Consider the following 22423-nt stretch of genomic DNA (forward strand, 5'->3'; position numbering starts at 1 on the left):
GCGGCACAGAGATGAATGACCGCCGAGGGGATGTGGCAACACGGTCATTTTTCATCTGCAGTGCTGCTTAACCTTTCGTGGGCAAATCCCATTTCCCCAATGCTGGCTGGGCGCCGTACCTGCATTAAGTATTGCTGGGTCAGGGAGGGGCAGCTGTGATTTATGCCTTCTCCCTGCTAATCGGATTGCGGGGCAGGCAGATATTGATGGGTGCCTGCCTTTGATCCATGGCTCTCGTGAGCCTTCATTCAATTACTGCCCCGCAGCACGCAATTAGCAGGGCCACAAAGCCACGTGGGGCTCATAATCACAGCACGCAGCGAAGATGAAGGGGCTGTCACCAGCTGCTGGATCCCACCTGGGGGTCGGACACACTGCCACACATCAGGACAAAACACTGGGGAAGCGTGGAGGAGGGATGGAGAAAAGCCCTGCTTCCTCCCAATAGTTCCATCCTATTTCTTCCCTCCCTGCACCCTCATCCTCCCCACCATCCACCTCGCACCTTTCTCAGCATTGTGATTTCCAAGCCAGGGTATCCCTCACATGACTCACTTTTACCTCCCAAATCCAATACATCCACCTCCCACATCTTCCTGCTTGCTCCTCTTCTTGCCAGCTGCTCCCATACCCACCTCAAACACAAATCACACTATCCCAACCTGCCCCTTACATTCCTTTTACTAAAGGCCTCCACCTGAGCTCTCCAGGTGTGCGATGACAGCAGTTTCTACCAGCTTTCACCCTCCATTTTTACTCTAAACTCTTCAGTCTTGCAAACTTTAAGTTCTTGGAGGGCAGTCCTGGCTCAGCATCCCTCTGCCCACCATCTTCTTGCTTTCATGGGTAGGAAGAAGTATCATGAAGTTGGTTGTATTCTCTCATTCACCCAAAAATGTCCATCCTGCCCACAATGTGTTGTCTCATGCCAAAAGAAATCCAGCACAAAGCCATCGGCACCAACAGGGATCGTGGTGATGTCAGCTGGGAAGTGCTGAACAACCCCACAGAGCGGTGTGAAGGCAAGAGGATGAGATGGGTGCAAAGCTTGGGGTCATGCACCAAGACAAGAGCCCTTCAGCTTAGAAAGAGCACTTGGAAAGGGTGGTTGGGCACTGGCACAGGCTGCTCTGGTGGTGGAGTCACCATCCCTGGAGGTGTTCAAGCACTGTGAAGATGTGGCACCTGGGGATATGATTTAGTGGGCATGGTGTGATCTGCTGGGGTTGAGTTTGGGGATCTTAAGAGGTCTATTCCAACCTAAACAACTGTCCAGCCATCAACCCATCACCACCATGTTCACTAAACCATGTCTCTCAGTGTCAGGAGTTGAATATATGCTGATACGAAAGCAAGCAAATGCAAACTGGTTACCAACAGCAGCAGCATGCAGGATGGAGATCTCTAAGCACCTGAAGAGTGAGATGCTGGGCGGCCTCCAAATAAATGTCCTGGGGAAAAGACTCTTCATTCATGTGAGGATTTAAACCTACGTGGTATCAATTTAACAGCACAGGACCTACTGCGGTCAACTCAACCTTTGAGAAGTAGACACCCAGAAGAGGTTTTGAGGTCTGATGGGAGCCCAGGTGTTTTGGGCAGTATTCCCAACATGTGACCTGCATCTGATGAGATGGGGAATTCTGGGTCACCCCTGGCTGGTCCCACATTGACCTGGGGCTTGGCTATGAAGCTTTTGGCTCCCTAACAGTCTCCAGCCTCTGCTCAGACAGAGTTCACTTATCATCCAAACAAGGTTTTCTTTCCTGTTACTTTTTGCTGGAGTTCTCCGAAGAGGTGACTCCCAACTCCACAAGCAGTCACAAGCAGGGAGGTTTGTTACTCCCTGTTTTTCATCAAGGCAGGCGAGACAAACACTTTTCAGCAGATATTTCTGTGCTCGTTTCCTCCTGTCTCTGTCCCTTCTTGCCTTCACCTCGGTTTACCTTTTCACCTCCTTCCTTGATGAGGTTGGCTGAGGTTGCAGGAAAGCAAGGTTGTCAGATAAGCCTGTCTCCCCATCCAGCCCATGGGATTTTCCTCCTCAAGGCAGTCCCAGGAGTTGCAATGGGGCAGAACACGGAGCGAATGAGTTGGACTCCACGATCCTTACGGGTCCTTTCCAACTTGGGATATTCTATGATGACGGCACCAAGCTGTGGGTTTGCTGTCTCACCATGGCCAACTACACTGAATGTTGATGCAAAGAGGAGAGAGAGGCAGTGAGAGAGAACAAGCAGGGCACAAATGGGTGCTCAGGGTGGATATTAAGAAAAGCTGTGCTGGGAGGGTGGTGCAGCCCTGGACAGGCAACCAGCAAGGTAAGAGATGTCTATTCATGGAGGTTTCCAAGACTTGGTTAAATAAAGCCCTAGCTATCCTGCCTTAGGGACAGTCCTGCTTTAAGCAGAGATCCCACTGTACTAGATCCTCCCAGTTGGCTGGTTTTTAATTAGCATGTGTCACATTGATTTGGTATCACTTTAATTTCCTAATCAACGTGCCGCGTGGTCAAACATCTTGCATTGCCAAGGCTGGGAGTTATTTGGGGGAATCTGATATCCTAATGTGGTTAGGGCCAGAAAAAAAAACAAACCACTAATATAATCATCATATTGCAAAGGATGATAAATACCGTGATAGAAAATATGCAGTGTGAGCGGGCAAAAAAGATTCCCCATGGAAAGCTAATGCAATCCCCTCTGCCTTGATGAAGTGCCTATTATCTTTGCTCTGCCCTCCTAATCTTAATTCCTGCTTTAGGATTACTTCCCCTACCTGCAGACAGAGATGCGATCAATGAGAGCAAAATGCACATTCCTTGAAGGTGACTATTCGACACTTGGGTTTCATCACGCTTGTTTATGCAGGAAACCAATTAAAACAGCCACAGAATTAGGCAAAAATTGGCTTTAGCCCCCAGCATGCCAATGTGATGTGAAGTATGGGACTCAGCGGGGTGGTTTTCCCAGAGCAGACCATACAAACAGGCAGTAAACATCCCCCGGGTGCACAAAGGCATGTTGAATTTGGCCCTTAAAATGATTTGGGATTATTTTTTTCAGGACAAAGTGAAGGCAAAGGCAGTGCCTTTGCAGCAGTGACGCGGCCAGGTAAGCACAGGAACTTCTTTAAACAGTTATATGCTGTATTGTTTAATGGAAGTTACAATAGGATAAATGTACAGTCGAAGTCAACATGCTAATTTCTAACGCAATTTAACCTGTAAACCATGCAGTCCATTTTTCAATCAGTCAGTTTTTCTTTGTTTGCTTGTAATCAGTAGCTCTGCTAGTGAGTTTTAAGGAAAAAAAAAGAAAAAAATAAGTTCCCTTTAAAGTTAAACCTAATTTACTAATTTTTTTTCCCCTTATTGTGCAACAACTTGTGCAAAAAAAAGCTGTCTTCACCACATTGTTAGTTTACAAAAATCACGCTCCTCCCCCTCAAAAATTGAGCAAAGGCAACAACACAAGCAGTCAGTAGGCACTGAGGGATGGGATGGGGACTGGAGCTGGGATAGGGATTGGGTTGGCGATGGGAACTGGGATGGGGATTGCGGTTGGGATTGGGATGGAGATTGGTGTTGAGGTTGGGAGTGGGATGATGATGGGGGTTGGGATGGCAGTGGGGGTTGGGGTTGGGATTGGGATGATGATGGGGGTTGGGATGGCAGTGGGGGTTGGGGTTGGGATGATGATGGGGGTTGGGGTTGGGATGATGATGGGGGTTGAAGTTGGGATGATGGTGGGAACTGCGGTTGGGATGAGGGCAGGGAATGGGATGGCAATGGGGATCGGGGTTGGTGTTGCGTTTGGGATGGTGGTGGGGATTCCTGTTGGAATTGGGATGGTGGTGGGAGTTGGGATTGAAATGGGGATTGGGGTTGGTATTGGTATTGAGATGGGGATTGTTTTGGGGACTGGGATGGTGATGGGGATTGGGACGGTGATGGGGACTGGGATGGTGATGGGGATTGGGACAGTGATGGGGACTGGGATGGTGATGGGGATTGGGATGGTGATGGGGACTGGGATGGTGATGGGGATTGGGATGGTGATGGGGACTGGGATGGTGATGGGGTATGAGGTTGGTGTTGGCACTGGGATGGTGGTGGGGACTGTGGTTGGGATGAGGATGGGGACTGGGATGGCGATTGAGATAGCAGTGGGGACTGGGGCTGGGACTGTAATGGAGATTGGGATAGAGACGGAGGAGGGAGTGTTCAAAGCTCTGCAGCTTGGTGCCTTAGAAGTGTGCCAAAAAACTATTCTGTGGAGGTTTTAAGGAAAATAAGGAAAATAAGTGGATGTTTCTCAGGAAAGCGAGCTTTGTTTTTCTTTTTTTTTTTTTTCCTTTTTTCCTTTTTTTCTTTTTTTCTTTTTAATCCAATGGTACTGAATTGTTTGCCAAGCTACGGGGGAGAGGGAAGCTCACCCACTTCTTACTACAGTTTCTGCTTTAAAACCTAAGGAATGATCAATATATGTACATGGATGTGTTAATAGCAGCATTATTTGTGCTGGGGGTTGCGAACTGATGGTTACATCAGTGGGTTCGGCCCCTGCCTCCCCCCCCCAGATCACAAATTTATAGCAACAACCTTTCCCTCATAAGCAATACCATCCGTATCAGAGGATACCAGTCATTAGTAAGCGATTTAGAGGGGATTTTAAATGTCTTCCAGGGCTTTTTAAGCAGTCCGTTTAAAAGATTAATTTTATTTTGAAGAGATGGAGCTGCATCCCTCGGAACAAAAAGTTAATTAGGACCAGAGCACCAAAATTCCATTTTTCATGCCCGTGGTGTGACTTGTGGTTAGATGCTTGACCTCCCGAAATCAGAAACTCCCTGAATCTGATGGGGCTGGGCTGGGCATTCCCAGCAGCACATCCCAGTCGCCAGCCCAATTCCCTGGAGCAGAGCTCACCCTGAGCCACAGCCACTCTGGGATACTTAACGCAATGTAGGAGCTGCTCCTTAGGGATAAAAAGCCTAGATTCCAGGCCAGGAGCCGGCTCACGGGGGTGATGCTGCTTGGTCCTGCTCCCTTATTCTTGCTGGAGGAAAATCCTCAGTGTGCAAAAGGCACCTCCTCATCCAGCAGCGACGTCAGTGGCTGAGAAATGCTATTAGAAATTGGGTTTGACAGTCTATCCTCCCACTAATAAAAACTGGAAACACCAGAGTGCTCTATTTGTCATGCTTGCTGATGCTCTGTTATGCTGTTGCCAGCATCTGTAGCAGCGTGATTCTGAAGTGTTTTAAAGTGCTTGTGACTGGATGGCCCTTCGCTGAGTGCCTCGTGCACTGAAACCTCCCTCCGCCTCCTGCCATTGGGTTTTTGCTTCAATCTCTGAGCTCTGCTGCTCAAAGGGTGCTCCAAGCAGATAGTGCCACCTGCTTCTGCCACCGCTTGCCCCCTGTCATCTATCCCTACTTGGAGGGTCCCCTTGGGTCAATCACATCACGTGGTCCCTTGCTGGCAACAAAACTGTTATCCATCCGCTTTTATTCCTTCCATCTTGCTTGCATATGTTTCCAAAAGGCATTAAGAAGGTACCCTCCAATCCTTTCAAAGAAAGGAGCCATTAAAGCCCAGTTCCAGCTCTTCCCTCGTATTGATGGAAATAACGTGCTGGTTGTGGTGGCTGGAGGTTGCAGTGATGAGACAAAGCCTCACGAGCTCATTGCTAGCAATGTGCCTTTTTCAGGGTTCATGTACCCTTACCAAAAGGAAATCAAGGGGAATATTGCTGAGAAGGATGGTGAAGCACCACTTCATTGTGCATCCAGAGCTGGAGCGCAAGCAGAGTCAAAAATACAACGCTAGAAGTGCTCGTGGGCAGAAAGCAAAGAGCACAAACGACCCTTTCTGCAGCCCCAACTGGGGGGCACATGTGGACAAATCCTGCCCCTGTGCAGCTCAGGAGCCTGCAGTGGGGAACTGAAAGGGAACAGAGCCCCACCAAAGCTCCAAAACCACCCAGCAGCTTCCACAAGTGGTCTGAGAGCCAATGGCCCCACGCATTTGAATGGTGTTAAAAAGGGCTCTGCCATTCACAATGAGGGTTTGAATTCCCTTGAACACAGCGTCAGGGTTTGGTAGTGGGGGAAGCGGCCGGATAAACTTTCACCTGCGGTAAGAGAGAGTCAAAAGGGGAATGAAAAGATAAGGGCAAAAGTCCCTTCTCTCTGTAACCTGAAGCCCGGGATTAACATCCTGTTGATAGCGTGATGTGGTTCTCAAAGGCTGCCTTGATTTTGGCAGGTGATGCACAGGCAGCTCCAGAGCACAGAGCAGAGCTCTGTCATTCAGAGCCGAGCTGCTGGTGCACAATGCTACTCCTGGGGGAAGCTTCTGCACCCCACGTATGGGGGACATCTCCAAGTTGGAGGGGTGTGCTGGAGGCGCAGGGACATGGCACCATGGCCGTAGGAAGGGAGGATGGGAAAGCAGCACTGCAAATCAGCATGGAGGGGAAAAGCAAAGCAGAGTGCTGTACTCTGCCCTCCTAGCACCCAGCCCAAACTGGCCCCATGGGACACCCCAACCTCTCCTACGCAACGAGGCAGTTCTTGAAGCCCTTTTATACCCAGTGTAGGGTCACAAGACACCACCGGGTCCCAGAAACAAAGCTTGAGGTGCATCAGCTCTGAGCATTGCCACCACACACACCAAAGGGTCACAGCTTCAGGAGCCACCCTCGACCCAGGGTGGGAATCAGCCCTTATGGGAAAAGAGCTGCGAAATCACTGCCTCTCCTCCTACACAAACCCAACACTCATGCTGGCAAGGCAAGCTAACGAGGGGACCCTCTTTCTGAACGTGTGCTCCTTTGAGCAGAGACCATGAGAAGAACCTGAAACCGCGGCTCCTCCCTATACTTCTCGTGATCCCTTGTTCTGCAGCTGAATAACTTAACAAAAGGAACTCGAACCAATTCTTTGAATTTGGCTTACAAAAAAAAAAAAAATTAATAATAATAATAAAAAATAAAAACCCCCGACCCACCCACACGCACACAAAAAAAATACCCAACCAACCCATCGTCTGGGTGTGAACTTCTCGCTCAGGCTTCAGGTTTTCCCGTTGCTTTGCAAAAACCCCTGAAAATAGGAGTTCAGAACGGTGACTGCTGACAACACCTCCTCTCCACCAGCATGCCACCTACCTGCCCCGGGATTGTTTAACAACGTTTTGTCATAAGGGTGGGTTTCATCCATACTATACAGGCGAATACAAAAATACATCTGTTCTCTTTGAACAAGGATCCCAAGTCCAGGCGTGGGGAAGGCTGTGGGTCCCTCATGAGTGATGGCTGTTGATGAGGCCGCGGAGCTGTTTGGCCACTGTGTCTATCAGCTTCTGCTTGTCCCGTTCGTTCTTCCGAAACTGGGCAAAAACGTTGTTCTTCCGGCTCGTGTCCCTCATCCTGAGCAGAGAACAGAGAGGTTAAAGTACATGCAGCGATGCTATGGGTGCACCAAGAGAAGCTCGTGGCTGGTAGAGCAAAGAGATGATGGTCTGTAGACCTGTAGACCCATAGACCTGTAGATCTACAGACCACCACCTTGGGTCTAGCCCCAAGCTTTATCCACCCCATGGGCCAACCCCAGCTTGTGTCACCTTCCTCAAAGCCAAGGCACTGCACCAATCCCGAGCCCCTAATACCTCTCGTCCTCCCCTTCATAAAATCAAAGAGTTGGAAGGGACCCTTAAAGGCCATCTGGTCCAACTCCCCTCCAATGAACGGGGACACCTACAGCTCCACCAGGTGCTCAGAGCCCCGTCCAGAACATCCTTACATGTTCCAATGTCCTTATGTGGTAAATGAGTGCCGTAATATTAGGAGGGACAGGGGGGTTAAAAAAATTAGCATAAAATCCACAGCATTAATGATTCTTCTTGACATGGTGCATTGCATGCGGCCAAGAGATGTAGCTTTTGGGGCAGCCGTAAAGGTTCAGATGCGTGGACTTAACTTTACAGGATATTCAATGAAGGAATACAACGTTAGTTCCCCCAGTTTACAAACCTCAAGGAGATTTGTATTTCCTTCGATTGCATTGGTCTCCATGAGGTCCCCAAGCTCAGGACCAACAAGGCACAGTGTTGGGACAGGACCAGAATAACACAGAATGATAAGGGTTGGAAGGGGATCATCAAGTCCAACCCCCAACACTGGGGCAGCTCCATTCCTCTCCAGCATGCAAAGCTCGGCGTTCATGCACATTTGCATTCGCAGATGCATTTTGGGGGGGCCAACATCTCATTGCATGGCTCAAGCAGGGTGTGTGCTGGGGAGTGGAACCACCCCGTAAGGGTCAGCATCAGCACAGCCTAAAGGCATTGGGCTCCATGCACCCAGCGTGCTGGGCACTGCTCTCCATAATACACCAATTTGTAACTGGTTTTCCTGCTAAATCAGATCTGGCAGAGGCAGATGGATTTGGATGAGACACATCCACTTGTGTTTTTGACTCTGGGTACCTCAATGAAGCATAGAATGACCGGGACACAGAGATGATGGGCCCTGGAAGCACTGCAGTTTATCAGATGGAGGGTTTTGTGTTATCAGAGCACAAAACAAACCTCTTCAAGCTCATTTAACCTATTAAAAAAATACATATCTACGATTTCCCGTGCTTCAGTCTTTGTAAAAAGGAGCCAAAGGGGAATCTGAAACGTTCCAAAACCATCCAGCTTGGAACTGAAAACACACTAACAACCTCATCCCAAAGGCTAATTTGCTATAGTTTTAAGTGCCTTGAAGGCACAGAATTATAACCGAGCTGCTTTCCCAACAGTAACCAGATAGCTTGGAGCAATTTTATTCAGCAAAATAAGCTGTTGGGTTGTTGTTTTTTTTTTTCCCCCTTCTTTTCTCTTTATGTATTTTTTTAAACTGAAGCGGGTTGCCAGCTGCTCCCCTGCAAGAGCCACATAGAAAGAGGAGGGTTTTGAGTCACACACACATTACAGGTGCTGCAGCATTGGGAATTTTGGCAACCACCATCATGCTGCAGGACATCACCCCTTCCTCAAACACCTTCCCATAGAGCTGAGAGCTCCATCTCCATCTCATGGGCTGTGCAGGGACATCAGATATGCTGGAAGCAAACCTGCACCTTGAGAAACCTCCACCCGTGGCCGTCCCATGGGCAAAAAAGCACTGAGCTCCTGCCCAGTGATACTCATAGGTAAGGCATGGCATTCTCTGTCTTGGCAGCCCCAAAATCTCATGGAAGATGCTCAGGTGCAGATTTATTTCCATGAGATGTTTCTAAAGAACTTCATGTTTTATGTAAGGAAATCTTGGGGTGTGTTGAGTGACTGGGAAAGAGTTGCAAGGAGAAAACCATGGGGTTGGGGTGACCAAGCACTGCTGGCAATGCACTGACCCCATCCCAAATGGGATGGGACAGGAGCTGCTGGTATCTCCCATGTGGATTTGGAGGCACCAAGCTGTTACTGGCCCCACATCCCCAATGAGGAACATGCCTGTGGAACACAAAGTCCTGCAACAACTACTGGTGTGTGCTTCCCCACTGTGTGCAATGGGCATTTCCCACCTACACCCAACTGTCACTCAAGGTGAGAGGGATCTTTTTCATAGAGAAAAGGGTTACAAAACTGCTGGGTGCCAACCAGCTGCATTAGTGTTTCTGTCAGGGAGCAGGGCTGGGACACAGCGTGTTTGCTCAGAGCTCATGCTGCTTGTAGAGCAAGAGCAAGCCTGTGCCAGTGTGTGCCTGCAGGGATGGACCAGGGTCCAAAGGGCTTCTCCAAAGGCTGATGGTGTCAGCACGAGGGACCCCCAGCAGGTGGATGGGTTGGGAGGGCAGCTCGGAGGCACGAGGCCATGGATGGAGAAACAGCCTTAAAAAAAGGCCACATTTATCATAGACTCATAGAGAATTATAGGATGGTGAAGGTTGGAGGGGACCTCAAAGATCATCTGGTTCCAACCTCCTGCCTCGGGCAAGGTTACCAACCTCCAGATCAGGCTGCCTAGGGTCCCATCTCACCCAGCCCTGAATGCCTCAAGGGATGGAGCACCCACAGCCTCTCTGGGCAATGTGCTCCAGTGGCTCACCACCATCACATGGGTCAACACTAGGGTGCCATGTGCCAGCCCCATTCTTTTCCAGCCTTGGGCTACAAGAGCTGGGCGACATGGTTCTAGATAAAGATACGCATCCCAATATGAAGAACAGGTTGGAAATAGAGGAGAACCTTTAGGGGATCCACACTATTGTACCTGCAGAGCCCCAGGACAGCTGAGGTCAGTTGTGTAATGAGGTCCCTCTGTGCTGGCCCAGGAATTAAAAGTAAGAGGAAGGGAAAGAGAGAGCTCAATGCTGTCCCCACCCCTGTCAACAAACACCGCCTTAAATAGAGCCAAGCTTTGTTTAAATTAATCTATAAGAAAAAAAAAAAAGGAAAAAAAAAAAAAAAAAAGAAAAAGCGAGGCAGTAAAAGCTCCTCTTTTAGTTCTAATTAGTGCATTTGAGACGATAGAGTTACCAGAGGGAACTGTTTCAAAGGCAGCTTGCATTTAGATCATTTAGTGCTCCATTTAAATCAAACAATAAAGTCACTGCAAGGTGAGGGTAAAAGCCCAAGCAAGCAGCATACTTACACTCGTGATATCCTATGGGAGATGTGTGATTAGGAAAAGAGATAATCATGAGAACAAGTTACACAACCCGGCTGCTTCGTGTCCAAACTTTCAGCTTTCTTTTTTTTTTTCCATTTTATGGATAGCTGTGAATATACTGCAGACTTTTGCCCCATGGATGGAAGGCTGCAAATATACTGCAAATGATGTAACGTAGTGCATGATGCACATATAAAATACGGCTGTAGTATATAAAGGTGTTTTGCACTGACACAAGGCTCCACTGCTGACCCTGAGTGCAGATTGACAGCCTTTGGATGCTGTGGATTGATGTGAAATGAGCCATTCCCATGGATGGGAAGGGAGCAGGTGTGGTTGAGTTGACTGCAGACAGCATAGACCCACATCCAAAGTCTCAAAGCACACCCAGTTTATGCTTCTGAAGGCTTAACCCCAACGCCAAACTGAGCATCTTCTACTCTACATGCAACAGAAGCGAGAGGTACTTCAAAAAACAACTCAAATTCTACCCAAGGATCTGATTCTACATTAAACCAAACCAAAACCCAACTGCCAGCTCGCTCATCACTCCTCCATGTCAGACCCAGCCATGGAGTGGCCAAGGAATGAGGAAATAATGAATTATTATTTCGGGTTTGTTACTTTGTTGGTGAGGTGTGATGGAAGCAAAGGGGCAGAGTGGGGCTGATCCTCCTGGTGAGGATGAGTGACCTGGTGAGGACGAGTGACCAGGTGGCACTTATCTCTGACAGCAGGTACGTGCTGGAGGGGTTACCAGGGCAGTGAACCCCACTACTCGGGACTGAAGCCAACATGCTGCTACCATGCCTGAGTTCACCATGTGGGCTGGGATTTTCCAAGTCTGGAATTATTAACTGTGAGCTGCTCAGAGCATGGATTGGGCTCAGAAAACTGCCAAACTTTCTTTGTTGCTCCAGAGTGCATCTCACCTCTCCACAGTGGACACAACGAGATGACCACTGGGGTCAGCTGCTCCTCAGCACAGCAAGTGCAGGCTTCAATGAAACTGAGATTCACCTTTCGCAGAGAATGTGGGTCCTGTCCTCTCTAAGAGCCTTGAAGCCACCTAAAGATACTGTCTGTCCCATAGCTGGCATTTTAGTATATGATCCTTTCAATAGAAGCAGAAAACAGAGCTGTAAGTGCCTGCAGGCTGTCCATTTTCATATGATTATGGGGGCTTGCTTGAGATGCTAGTGGAAGCCTGTCATAGAACAAGGAAAACTCTGCTTAAGAATGATGCAAAAATAAAAGACCTTAACCAAACCAGTGCTTCTTGACAGAAAAACTGGAGCTTAGAGGGATAAATTGTTGGCACTCCCACTGCTCTGAAACCTTCATCTGGGGCTGAAAAGTGTCGGGGTGCCCCTTGCTGCACTCACTTCTCCAGCAAGACGAGGGCTGTGGTGGGGTTCACTCGGAGGTATTTGCAGGTGGGTTGCCCGTAGTCAGCCAGGTACGTTGACCAGTCCCACTGGATGAACAAATCCAGGAGCTGCAGGGAAGAAAAACAAACAAAAAATGAGGTGGTGAGCAAGCAGGGGGGCTTATCTGAGTCATGGCAAAGGTCCTGGGCAGGAGGTGTTAACCAGAAAAGCCATGTTTTGTAGTAACCTCATTTAGCCATATTGCATGCCTGATGTGCAACCCTATTGGAGGGTATGAAGACTGAGACACCCCAAGGAACTTGCTGGCAGAACCTGAAAAGAGATGCAATGCTTCACCTCAATGAGATTTGTGATTTCCAAGGCAGCAGACCTAAGGGAGAGCCACCCACGTACCCCACTCCACAGTGGGATCACTTCACTCCTGACCCATGACCACTGCCCATACACCATGGCTGTGGATGCTGAGCCTTGTGGGAAGGCACCAGAACATCTGGTGGTGTGACGGTGGTGGGGATGGGTTTGTGGTTGGACTAGATGATCTTAGAGGTGTTTTCCAGCTTAAAGATAGAATCAAAGAATAGAATAATAGAATCACCAAGGTTGGAAATGACCTCCAAGATCATCCAGTCCAACCCACCACCAACACAACCTCACTAAACCAAGTCCCTTGCTATGCCAGATGTTGTACTGGAGATAAAGGAAGAGAATGAATGGAGACATTTACAGCTTTTCCTACTTCCCAGCAGATGGGAATTCCCAGCTTTGTCAAGAAATGGTTTTCAAAACACAAAGAGGGGAGATTTAGATTGGATATAAAGAAAAAGAGTTTTACAGTAAGGGCAGTGAGGCACTGGAAGGTATCCCAGACAGGTGGTGTTGCCCCATTCCTGGAGACACTCCATGTCAATCTAGATGAGCATCTGATGGAGATGTGGGTGTCCCTGATCACTGCAGGGAGTGGGACCAGATGGCCTTAGAGGGTACCTTCCAACTCAAACCACTGTATGAGTTTATGGTTCTGCAACAGCACCTGTGTTTTTGCATAACAATCACAGAATGGCCTGTGTTGAAATGGACCACAAGGATCATCTGGTTTCAACCCCCTGCTATGTGCAGGGTCACCAACCAGCAGACCAGGCTGCCCAGAGCCACATCCAGCCTGGCCTTGAATGCCTGCAGGGATGGGGCATCCACAGCCTCCTTGGGCAACATGTTCCAGTGCATCACCACCCTCTGGGTGAAAAACTTACTCCTAATACCCAACCTAAACCTCCCCTGTCTCAGTTTGAAACCATTCCCCCTTGTCCTATCATAAACAGCCGTTCCCCCTCCTGTTTATAAGCCCCCTTCAAGTACTGGAAGGCCTTGGAGGGGAACGCATGGCTCATGACAAGCAGCCACGGTTCCCCCTGTCCCTGTGACCGCTCTATTGTGGCTCAGGGCTGCCAAGTGCCGACATCTTCATCGGCAGCAGCCGAGCGTCCCGGCGCCCGCCCCATAAGGAAGGGCCCCATGGCATTGTCTGCCCGTGGCTGTCCCCAGGCGAAGCAAGGGCCATAGAGGCCTCATTGTGCCCCCGCGTCTCCATGGTTTTCCTGGAGGCTCCGGCGCTGTTTAACAACACAACCCGCCCGGCAAAGAACGGGGATTTGGCTCCTCGAAGACCTCAAGGTACAAAACAAAAATGTGCAACAAGATTCTTTTTGACTATGTAGGTCAGGGCAAAGAAAAGAAGCTGTCGGGAACAATCCCCAGCGCTAGCGGGGGGGACGGATTAGCCGGGACCTCGAAGGGCTCTTCCAGCCCGCGGTCCCGCAAGGCTTTGTGCTGCAGGTCGGCTACAAACCAGGGCTGCACATTGTTGGGAGTCTTTTTATCCAAAGGGCACCCTAAAGCCGCAGGCCTGAGTATGACTTCATGTGCTCCTTCCACCCCACAGCGCTGCGGGACCGCAGCTCTTCCAGCAGATCTGTCTTGCTCTGGGGATGGCTGCGGGAGCAACAAAAAAGGGGTAGAAATAAGAAGGCGAAGGTTAGAAGTGGGTTAAGGGAAAAAAGCACGAGGGGTTGTGATTAACAGCGTGCAAAGTTGTTGGTGAGGCCGCACCTCAAGTGCTGTATTCAGTTTTGGGCTCTTCACTATGAGAAAGGCATTGAGGCACTGGAGCGTGTCCTGAGAAGGGTAGCAGAGCTGAGAGGGGTCTGGAGCACACATCTTATGCGGAGAGGCTGAGGGAATGAGATGGGACAGTCTGGAGAAGAGGAGGCTTGGGGGGGACCTCATGGCCCTGCACAACTGCCTGAAGGAGGGTAGAGTGAGGTGGGGGTCAGCCTCTGCTCACAGCTAACAACGGGACAGGAGGTGATGGTCAGGGAGGGTCTAGCTGGGTATTAGGAGACATTTCTTCTCCAAAAGAGCACTGGGGCAGTGGCACAGACTGCACAGGGAGGTGGTGGGGTCACCATCCCTGGAGGTGCCCAAGAACCGTGGAGATGTGGCACTGAGGGCCATGGTCAGTGGGCATGGTGGGATGGGTTGGGGTTGGACTTGGGGATCTTCGAGCTCTTTTCCAATCCGAATGACTCTACGACTGTAAACAAGCACAATCTTAAACACAAACCCACCCAGGTTGGACCTTGGAAGGGCGCAAGCAGCACTGAGGGTGCCCAGGGCCGAGCACTGTGGGTACTGCAGGGCTCAGCCACAGGCACAGGTCAGAACCAGGGGAGAAAGGTGCTGTAGGAGGGAGCTGTCTCTGGATGATTTATCTGTCACATAAATGCAGTTTTATTGCTTTTACTGTTTAAACTTTTCACCTCCGCTGCTAAATCTGAATGACACCAGGAAAAAAAAAGAAAAGAAATAAGGAAGGGAAAAGAGCGTCTGCACGGCGGCTCTGGGCAGCTCCACGGCTGCAGCCGCCTTCCAGGGGAGATTCCAAATAAAATATGCAAATGCCATTAATTCTTCAAACCAGAGTCTGCTTTTCAAGGCTATAAATCAAAGCTGACAGGGCGCACACTGGGGGAAAGGAAAGAGGGGGGTGAATAAAAAAAGGGAGATTTTACTGCGGCGATAGGGAAATGCAATAACTGCGTGCCCGGCTGCAAGGCTGCAGCTGCACAGAGTGCACATTTTCCATAGGAGAGATGTTTGTGCTCAAGTGTGTGTTTGTACGAATGGAGAAACGGAGAATGGAAAGGTACTGGAAAACAATCTGGCTTTATGCATTTGCACACACACACACACGTATATAAAGCCCCAGTGAACACGGCTGCACTGGGAATGGAAACTGGTGTCTGTGTCATTGTGGGCTATGCACAGACCTGGGAGGTGATACACGGAGCCCAGAGCTGAAGGTGGTGGAAGGAAAGGGAGACTCAAGGTGAAAAGGAGTGCAGAGAATAGATACTTATCCTACGGACAATGGGATGACATTGCAAGGCTGAGCCGACATGGGATCATTCAGCCCCAAAAACCTTTACCCACCTCTCCCCACACAAAGGCCAGGAACCACTGCAGGATAGATGAACCTTCCTGCATCCCCGACTCCAGGCAACACCTGGCTCTGCTAACTTCTTCCTCTTCAGAACTGATGGCACAGGTATTTTCAATGCCTTCTGGGTGAGAGACACACATCTTGGTGCAAAAGTGCCATTGCTGCCTCTGCTCTTGTGGCTACTTCTTCCTCTTTGTTTCAGCCCCTCTGCTTTTTAATATCCCGGCTCCTTCAGGCTGAGTTCATGCTTAAACTGTTGGTATTTATGGAAATATATTTATAAAATAGCCGTTGCCAGAGGCAGGCTGGCACAAGTCTCACAGCTACGCAGCAACCAGATGGTGAAAGGGAAACCAACCCCATCCTGAAGAGGAACTCTCCCCTTGTTTCGAGGTCCACAGATGTCAGCTTGAAACCCTTCATCCCGTAAAAAATACAACATCCTCCACACCAACACCTCCTCCCTTTTTACCACCTGCAATATTTACTCTCACCAACACCAGAGAGCATCGAGAAGGCTTGAATAGGACTCCACAGAGCATCAGCAGACCCACCACCATCGACGGATTGGACGGGGATGAAAAGGGGAAGACAACTCATGACCATTCGTGACCACTTCATAGAATCATAGAATCATGATGGCTGGAACAGGTTGCCCAAGGAGGCTGTGGATGCTCCATCCCTGCAGGCATTCAAGGCCAGGCTGGATGTGGCTCTGGGCAGCCTGGGCTGCTGGTTGGTGACCCTGCACACAGCAGGGGGTTGGAGCTGGATGATCATTGTGGTCCTTGTAAGCCCAGGCCATTCTATAATTTTATGATCAAGCCCAACCTTCAATCCATCCCCACCATCCCCACTAATCAAGTCCTTACAAGTTTATTGGATGCTGAACTCAGTCCTATAAAGCTCAGTTACCAAGTTCCCTTCTTTTCCTAATCATCTCCAAATCTGATGCTCTTCCCCCAGCATCACTGCGGACAGCAAGCAGCATGAATAGCCTTGACCCAACACCTTCTACAAAGCAGCCATACTTCAGCTTGCAAGAAATCACATCATTGGCTTATAAGCCTACATCTCTTCCTTAAAAAGTATATTTTGTTAACCTGACACCACAGCTCCATTGCTAAAAGGTGACAGGAAAAGGCTTGGGTCCTACCAGCATCCCAACTAAACCCACCTGAATGAAGGGACAAGCTGCACCCAGAGGGACCAGAAAACACCCAGCTAAAAATCACAGAATCATAGAATCACCAAGGTTGGAAATGACCTAAAAGATCATCCAGAACAACTGTTCACCTATTACCAATAGCTCCCAATACTGAATATCTCAAAGAAAAGCAGAAGTAACCATTAGATCCAACCCAGTGTCAAGTCCCTGTTTGCCCATGCCCATGCACACAGCCATCCCATGGCCGATTGCTCAGCCCCTTATGCCACCCAGTGGGGTGACTACAGTGCACAAAGCCCAAGGAGCTTCCAACACCAGCAGCCACAGACAAGGGCATTCAAAATCACTTGTTTTGGTGACGTTGCCATTATGCCTCATGGGAAAGTAATACTGAAAGGAGAAAGAAATACTCGACCCCATGGGGAGACATGGGTTTGGGCAAGAGCATCATAAAGAAGAAAAGGCATTGGGAATTGGAACATGATGTTAGCTCATTTACTTGTGAAAGACACAAAGAATAAAATCATGGCCTAAATGAAACCAGCAGTAGATTTGTCACTGATTTCACTGGAAACTAAGCTCCTTTCTAAGGAAAGAGTGCAACGGAGTGCCTAGCACTGCAGCAATCTTATGCTGTGCTTGGTTGCACAAGCCAACGTGATGCACAAAGCAAGACATCAACACACATGGAGGCCAGGGGAAGCTGGTTTTGTCCTAGGTGCTTATCAGAAAGACTCAAATGAACTCATTTAGACTGAGGGAGCAACACCGTCCAGCCTGCTTGGTTTGCTCTGAAGACACAAATCCCTGCAGAGATCCCACCTGGGGCTGTCATTCCTCCTCACTGCTCAGACAGAAGAACAGAAAACCAACGCCACGTTCCTCATCTCGCACCTTAGCTGGATTCACTTCGCAAGTTAAAGCAACAATTTTATCTTTCCATCTATTTCTGTTGCTTTTCTGCTATCTGTAAAAGTTCTTGGAAAAAAAAAAAACAACACAAAAAAACAAAAAAAAAAAACACCAAAAAAGCTATGAGAAGAATCTGGAAAGATTTATAGCAGAAGGAACAGAGTATGTAACAGAGGGAGGTTTGAGACTGACAAAGCCCTTATTTGTCCAGTCTGGGTTATTTTCAGGCTTGTGCTATTGCTGGTTTATAGGTCTGCATTTCTTACATCAGGCTCCCAGGGGAAAGTCTCCAAAAAGTTTTCCGTGTGCATAGAAAGGTCTTCTGCTTTTCCATCTGCAAATGTTCATCGTTTATTAGGAGGAACCCCCTTCGCCTCCCAGCCTCCAACATCACAGCACACGAAGGAGCTGTTGGACTTCAACAATACCAGCATGGAGCAGCAGAATCACTGAAACACAGAATGGTTTGAGTTGGAAGGGACCTTTAAGGGCTATCTGGTCCCACTGTTTGCAGTGAATATGGTACCTACAGCTCCTTCAGGTGCTCACAGCATGACTTTGGATGTCTCCAGGGATGGGACACCCACCACCTCACTGGGCAACCTGTGCCAATGGTTCAGAGCCCTTATCATAACAAACCTTTTCTTTATATCCAGTCTGTATCTCCTCTCCTTGAGTCTGAAACCATTTCCCCATGTCCTATCACAACAAACCCTGCCGAAGAGTCCATCCCCTTCTTTCTTACAGCTCCTTCAGGCATTGAAAGGCCACTCTCAGGTCAGCACAAGGCTGAAGGGTGGGGATGCAGTGGATCAACGTGTCACGGCATGGTGACAGCCTCGAGGGCTCCTGGAAAGTCCCTGTGGCTCCATCTGTGCTCCTGCTGGCTCTGCTGGGGCAGAACCATGGCCTTAGTCACTGTCTGGAGTGCTGCCTGTGGGGAGGGCTGGACTGAATTCTAGGGAAATCCCACGTTCCTCCAGCTATCGTAAAGCACCATGCGATGCCAACTGAAAAAACAACAAAGCACTGCAGATATTCAGTGCAAAAACACGGGCGTTGTGAGGTTTCGGTTCTGGTGGTAAACCAAGTGGATGGGGTATTTCACGAACGGGTTAAAGGAACACAAGGAGGCTGGAATGCTGGAATTATTGGCCAATTCGCACCTGTAAAAATAATTATTCCTACCCACGAGATTCTTCCTGCAGGTTCACAAGTTTGCACGGCGCTTGCCATGACGAGCAGCTCTCTGCCCTGCAGATCCCCCAGTCTGCATTGGACAAAGAGACAACACTGGGCAGCAGCCAAGAGGAAGCAGAGATTGCCGGGAGCCGCTCTCGAGGGACCGCTATTGAACAACGCTTTGCGTCTCCACTGACAGCACAAAGGGGGATTCATCGCCGACGCAGGGATGTCTCCTGCAGAACATTCCCATGGCTTCTCCTCACCACCCGGTGCCGTAGCAATGGAGGTAATGGGAATGGATATAGGGCAGGAAGCTTGGGGAATCTTGGGCTGTATCAACGCGGGGGGGCAGTTGGGGAGCAGATAGTGATAGGACTAAGAGGAATGGCTTAAAACTAAAAGAGATGAGATTCAGGTTAGATGTTAAGAGGACATTCTCTACCTAGAGGGTGGTGAGGCTCTGGTATGGGCTGCCCAAAGAATCATAGAATCACTAAGGTTGGAAAGACCATAAAGATCCCCAAGTCCAACCACTGACCCCCACCACGCCTGCTAACCATGTCCCTCAGTGCCACATCTCCACTTCTCAAAAAACTCCAGAAGCTGTGGCTGACCCATCCCTGGAGGTGCCCAAGGCCATGGATGGAGCTCTGGGCATCCTGAGTTGGCTGGGGGCACCCAGCCCATGGATGGAGATGGGTGGGCTCTGGGGTCCCTTCCAACCCAACCACTCTGTGGTTCAGTCATTCTATGATTCTATGAAAACGCTCAACTCAGCTTCCTGAGGTTGTTGTGCTGTAGGCAATTATTCTTAGAAGCGAAGAGGGAACAAAAGCATTTTGTGGTTTTGAAGCTGGTTTTGCTATTGGTAGAAAACCCCGTGTCTCAGTGTTGAAAGAGAATGGCCCCGTTCCTTCAGTTAACCTTCGTCAACAGCACACGTGTCCAACCCCCTGGTTTTATGGTTTTATTGCCCTCTTATTTTTTTTATGTTTTACTAGAAAACGTAATAAAATAAAAGAACTTTTGTGACTTATCTACATTAACCATGTAGCCGAAGACAATTCCTCTTCACTCAAGCCAAAACGATGGACACCCACGGTCTACAGCAATACCCTCCCTGCCTCCAAAGTCCGGGTGAGAAAATCAAGGGATTGTGCCAAAGTGCAACGAAATGATAGAAACTGAATGCAAACACACGTACACGTGGTCAACGAAGAGGTATTTGTGTAGGAAGGAAAAAATACGTCTTTTGGAGGGCTCTCCTCTGCCTCTTCCCATCTCATGCCTTGCATTTTTCCTGCAGCTGAGGTGCAGGCGGAGCTGCTGTTGGCGCTGGTGGAGCAACACCTGTGGCTCTCAGCTGACAGCCGGCCCCTGGCTGCCTCTCCAGCACAGCCCCGGGGCTTGCATCAGCAGAAAGGAGGGGAAGGTTGGAAATGGGGATTTATGAGGGGAGTGAACTCAGTAACCTCTGCTTTGGAGTTTATCGGAGCTGTCCTGCTTGACCCGTGCTTCCAAATGGGTCGGTTGGGGGGAAACGTGAAGAAACAGCTCAGCTGCAGGTCAGGATGCTTGGATAAAGAAGGTGAAGTGCTAACGAAGGAAAGCACAAAATCCCCTAAATGCACACAAAGGCTGGTGGAGAGGCAAAAAAAGCAGCGGTCCCCCAAGCAGATCAACTCCACCAGTGACCCTACCCAAAATAACTGCATGTAATGACAGCTTTCTAGGGGCACACATCCCAGACTGATGCAGCCTAGTGGCCAGCGATGGCCCTGCAGCATCCCCTTGAGACCACCAAGCCCCTGTTCCAGGTGAGCACAGCCCCAGTGGGGACATCCAGCCCAGTGAGTGGGACGGAGGGTCCCAACTGCACCAAACAGGGAATAGGGACAGAGCTAAGAGTGTGTTTGGACCCTGTTTCCCCACTGTGATGCATGGATGTGCTCTCTCTGTCCCTAAAGGCATTGCTGTCATGTCTCTAGCCCTGCAGCCAGGACCTGGCGCTCACTGGGTACCGACCCACAGGGCCAGCACGCCGCTGTTATTTTTCCTGTTCCTAAGATGATGCCAAGTCCTTTGCAAGCTAAGTTTTGTGTTGTTTTTTTTTCCCCTTCTGTTTACACATTAAAAAAGGGAAAGAAAAAAAACAACAAAACAAAACCCACCCAAAAAACCCAGGTGACCTCTCGCTAACCCCGAGCCGGTCTGCGCGAAGCTGCCGCTGCCTTCACCTCTGCGTGAACTTTCAGATTATCTCAGACAAGATTCACCTTGCATTGAACTTGTACCCCGTGCTGCAGCACACAGTCACGTAACATTGATTAAACATTACGGCGCAACGTGGCTATAAATTTAATGAGCGTTATCGGCGCGCTTCCTCCCCGCATCCTCGTGCAGGGGGGAAGAGGGAGGGAGGAGGTGGGTTTGGGAGCCGGATGAGGAGGAATGGCTTCGGGAGGACGGGGAGGGAGGCAGCAGCCCCTCCTGCACGTGCAGTGAGTTTTGTGCATCCTCTGCAGCAGCTCATCCCCAGCTATTACTGCACAAACACCGATAGCGAAATACAACATGAGCTGGGCTAAGGATGCTCATGAAAAGAGCTAAAAGCAGAGAGCAGACAGACTGGGGGAAGCCTCTCTGGGGCAGCAGCCCCTTAACAGCCAGCTGTCCCCACCGTGATGCTATGTGCACACATTTGCAACCAACCTGCAGACACTGCGGTGAAATGGATATGCCTGGAGCCACCACTTGAGTTCAAGTGCTTGAAATACCTTCTTTTCTTTCTGGTTGATTTTTTATTTTTTTTTTTCTTTTTAAACGTTTGCTCAAAACTAAGCTAATACATCCCCCGCTTTTCATGATGACTTCCTCCTTATCCTCTGCATTTTTGTTTAGCAGAAAGGATGGGGTCTATTGTTGCCTGCGAGCCTTGCCCTGGGGTCCAATTTGACTGCGCTCTCAGTTTTCCCCTATGTAACTGATGCTTATTTCTTTAAGCTCTACTGTAAACAGAAAACACACTGTGGTGCCTCGCTCAGCTTTGCGGGAGGCAGGCTTGGACCTGGGACTATTTTCCATTTGGAAACAGGAAGATTTTGGCTTTCTGCTTCCCCAGCCATGGGATGCGTGGTGAGAGGATGCGGTACCTGGGCTGGTGTTGGGGTTGTCGTGCTGCACCCATGTCTTTATCCTGCTTACAAGGCTGGAAACATGCTGATTATAGACTAGATTTTAAGAAGAAATTCTTGTCTGTGAGGGTGGTGAGACAATGGAACAGGTTGCCCAGTGAGGTTGTGAATGCTCCTTCCCTGGAAGCACCCAAGGCCAGGCTGGATGGAGCTGTGAGCAGCCCGCTCTAGAGGGAGATGTCCCTGCTGATAGCAAGTGGTTGGAACGAGGTGATCTTAAAGGTCCCTTTTCACCCAAACCGTTCTATCATATATATTTTATCATATATATTTTATGCTTGCTTAGGGAGTTCCCTTTCAAACTCATCCCACCTTCCATTGGATCCCCACAGTCTACACTGAACTGAAACAGGAGAGCCACAACTTTACCAGCCTCATCTCCTAATATCACTGTTATTTCCCATTCATTA

General features: G+C 49.3%; 1 protein-coding gene across 6 annotated transcripts in view; it reads right to left on the reverse strand.

Moving 5' to 3' along the window:
* Nucleotides 1-4391: 4391 nt before the first annotated feature.
* The window catches only part of EXOC6B (exocyst complex component 6B), a 231645-nt gene continuing 213613 nt past the window's right edge, over nt 4392-22423 (reverse strand). For all 6 annotated transcript variants that reach the window (XM_072334652.1, XM_072334651.1, XM_072334649.1 and 3 more), the window contains 2 exons: nt 12050-12162; nt 4392-7436 (listed from right to left, as the gene is read on the reverse strand). In XM_072334652.1, coding sequence (XP_072190753.1) covers nt 7310-7436; nt 12050-12162 — 240 coding nt within the window. In that variant the 3' untranslated portion in view covers nt 4392-7309. The remainder of the gene's footprint in view (nt 7437-12049; nt 12163-22423) is intronic.

Source organism: Excalfactoria chinensis, chromosome 4, assembly GCF_039878825.1.
Source record: "Excalfactoria chinensis isolate bCotChi1 chromosome 4, bCotChi1.hap2, whole genome shotgun sequence".
Taxonomy (NCBI): Eukaryota; Metazoa; Chordata; class Aves; order Galliformes; family Phasianidae; genus Excalfactoria; species Excalfactoria chinensis.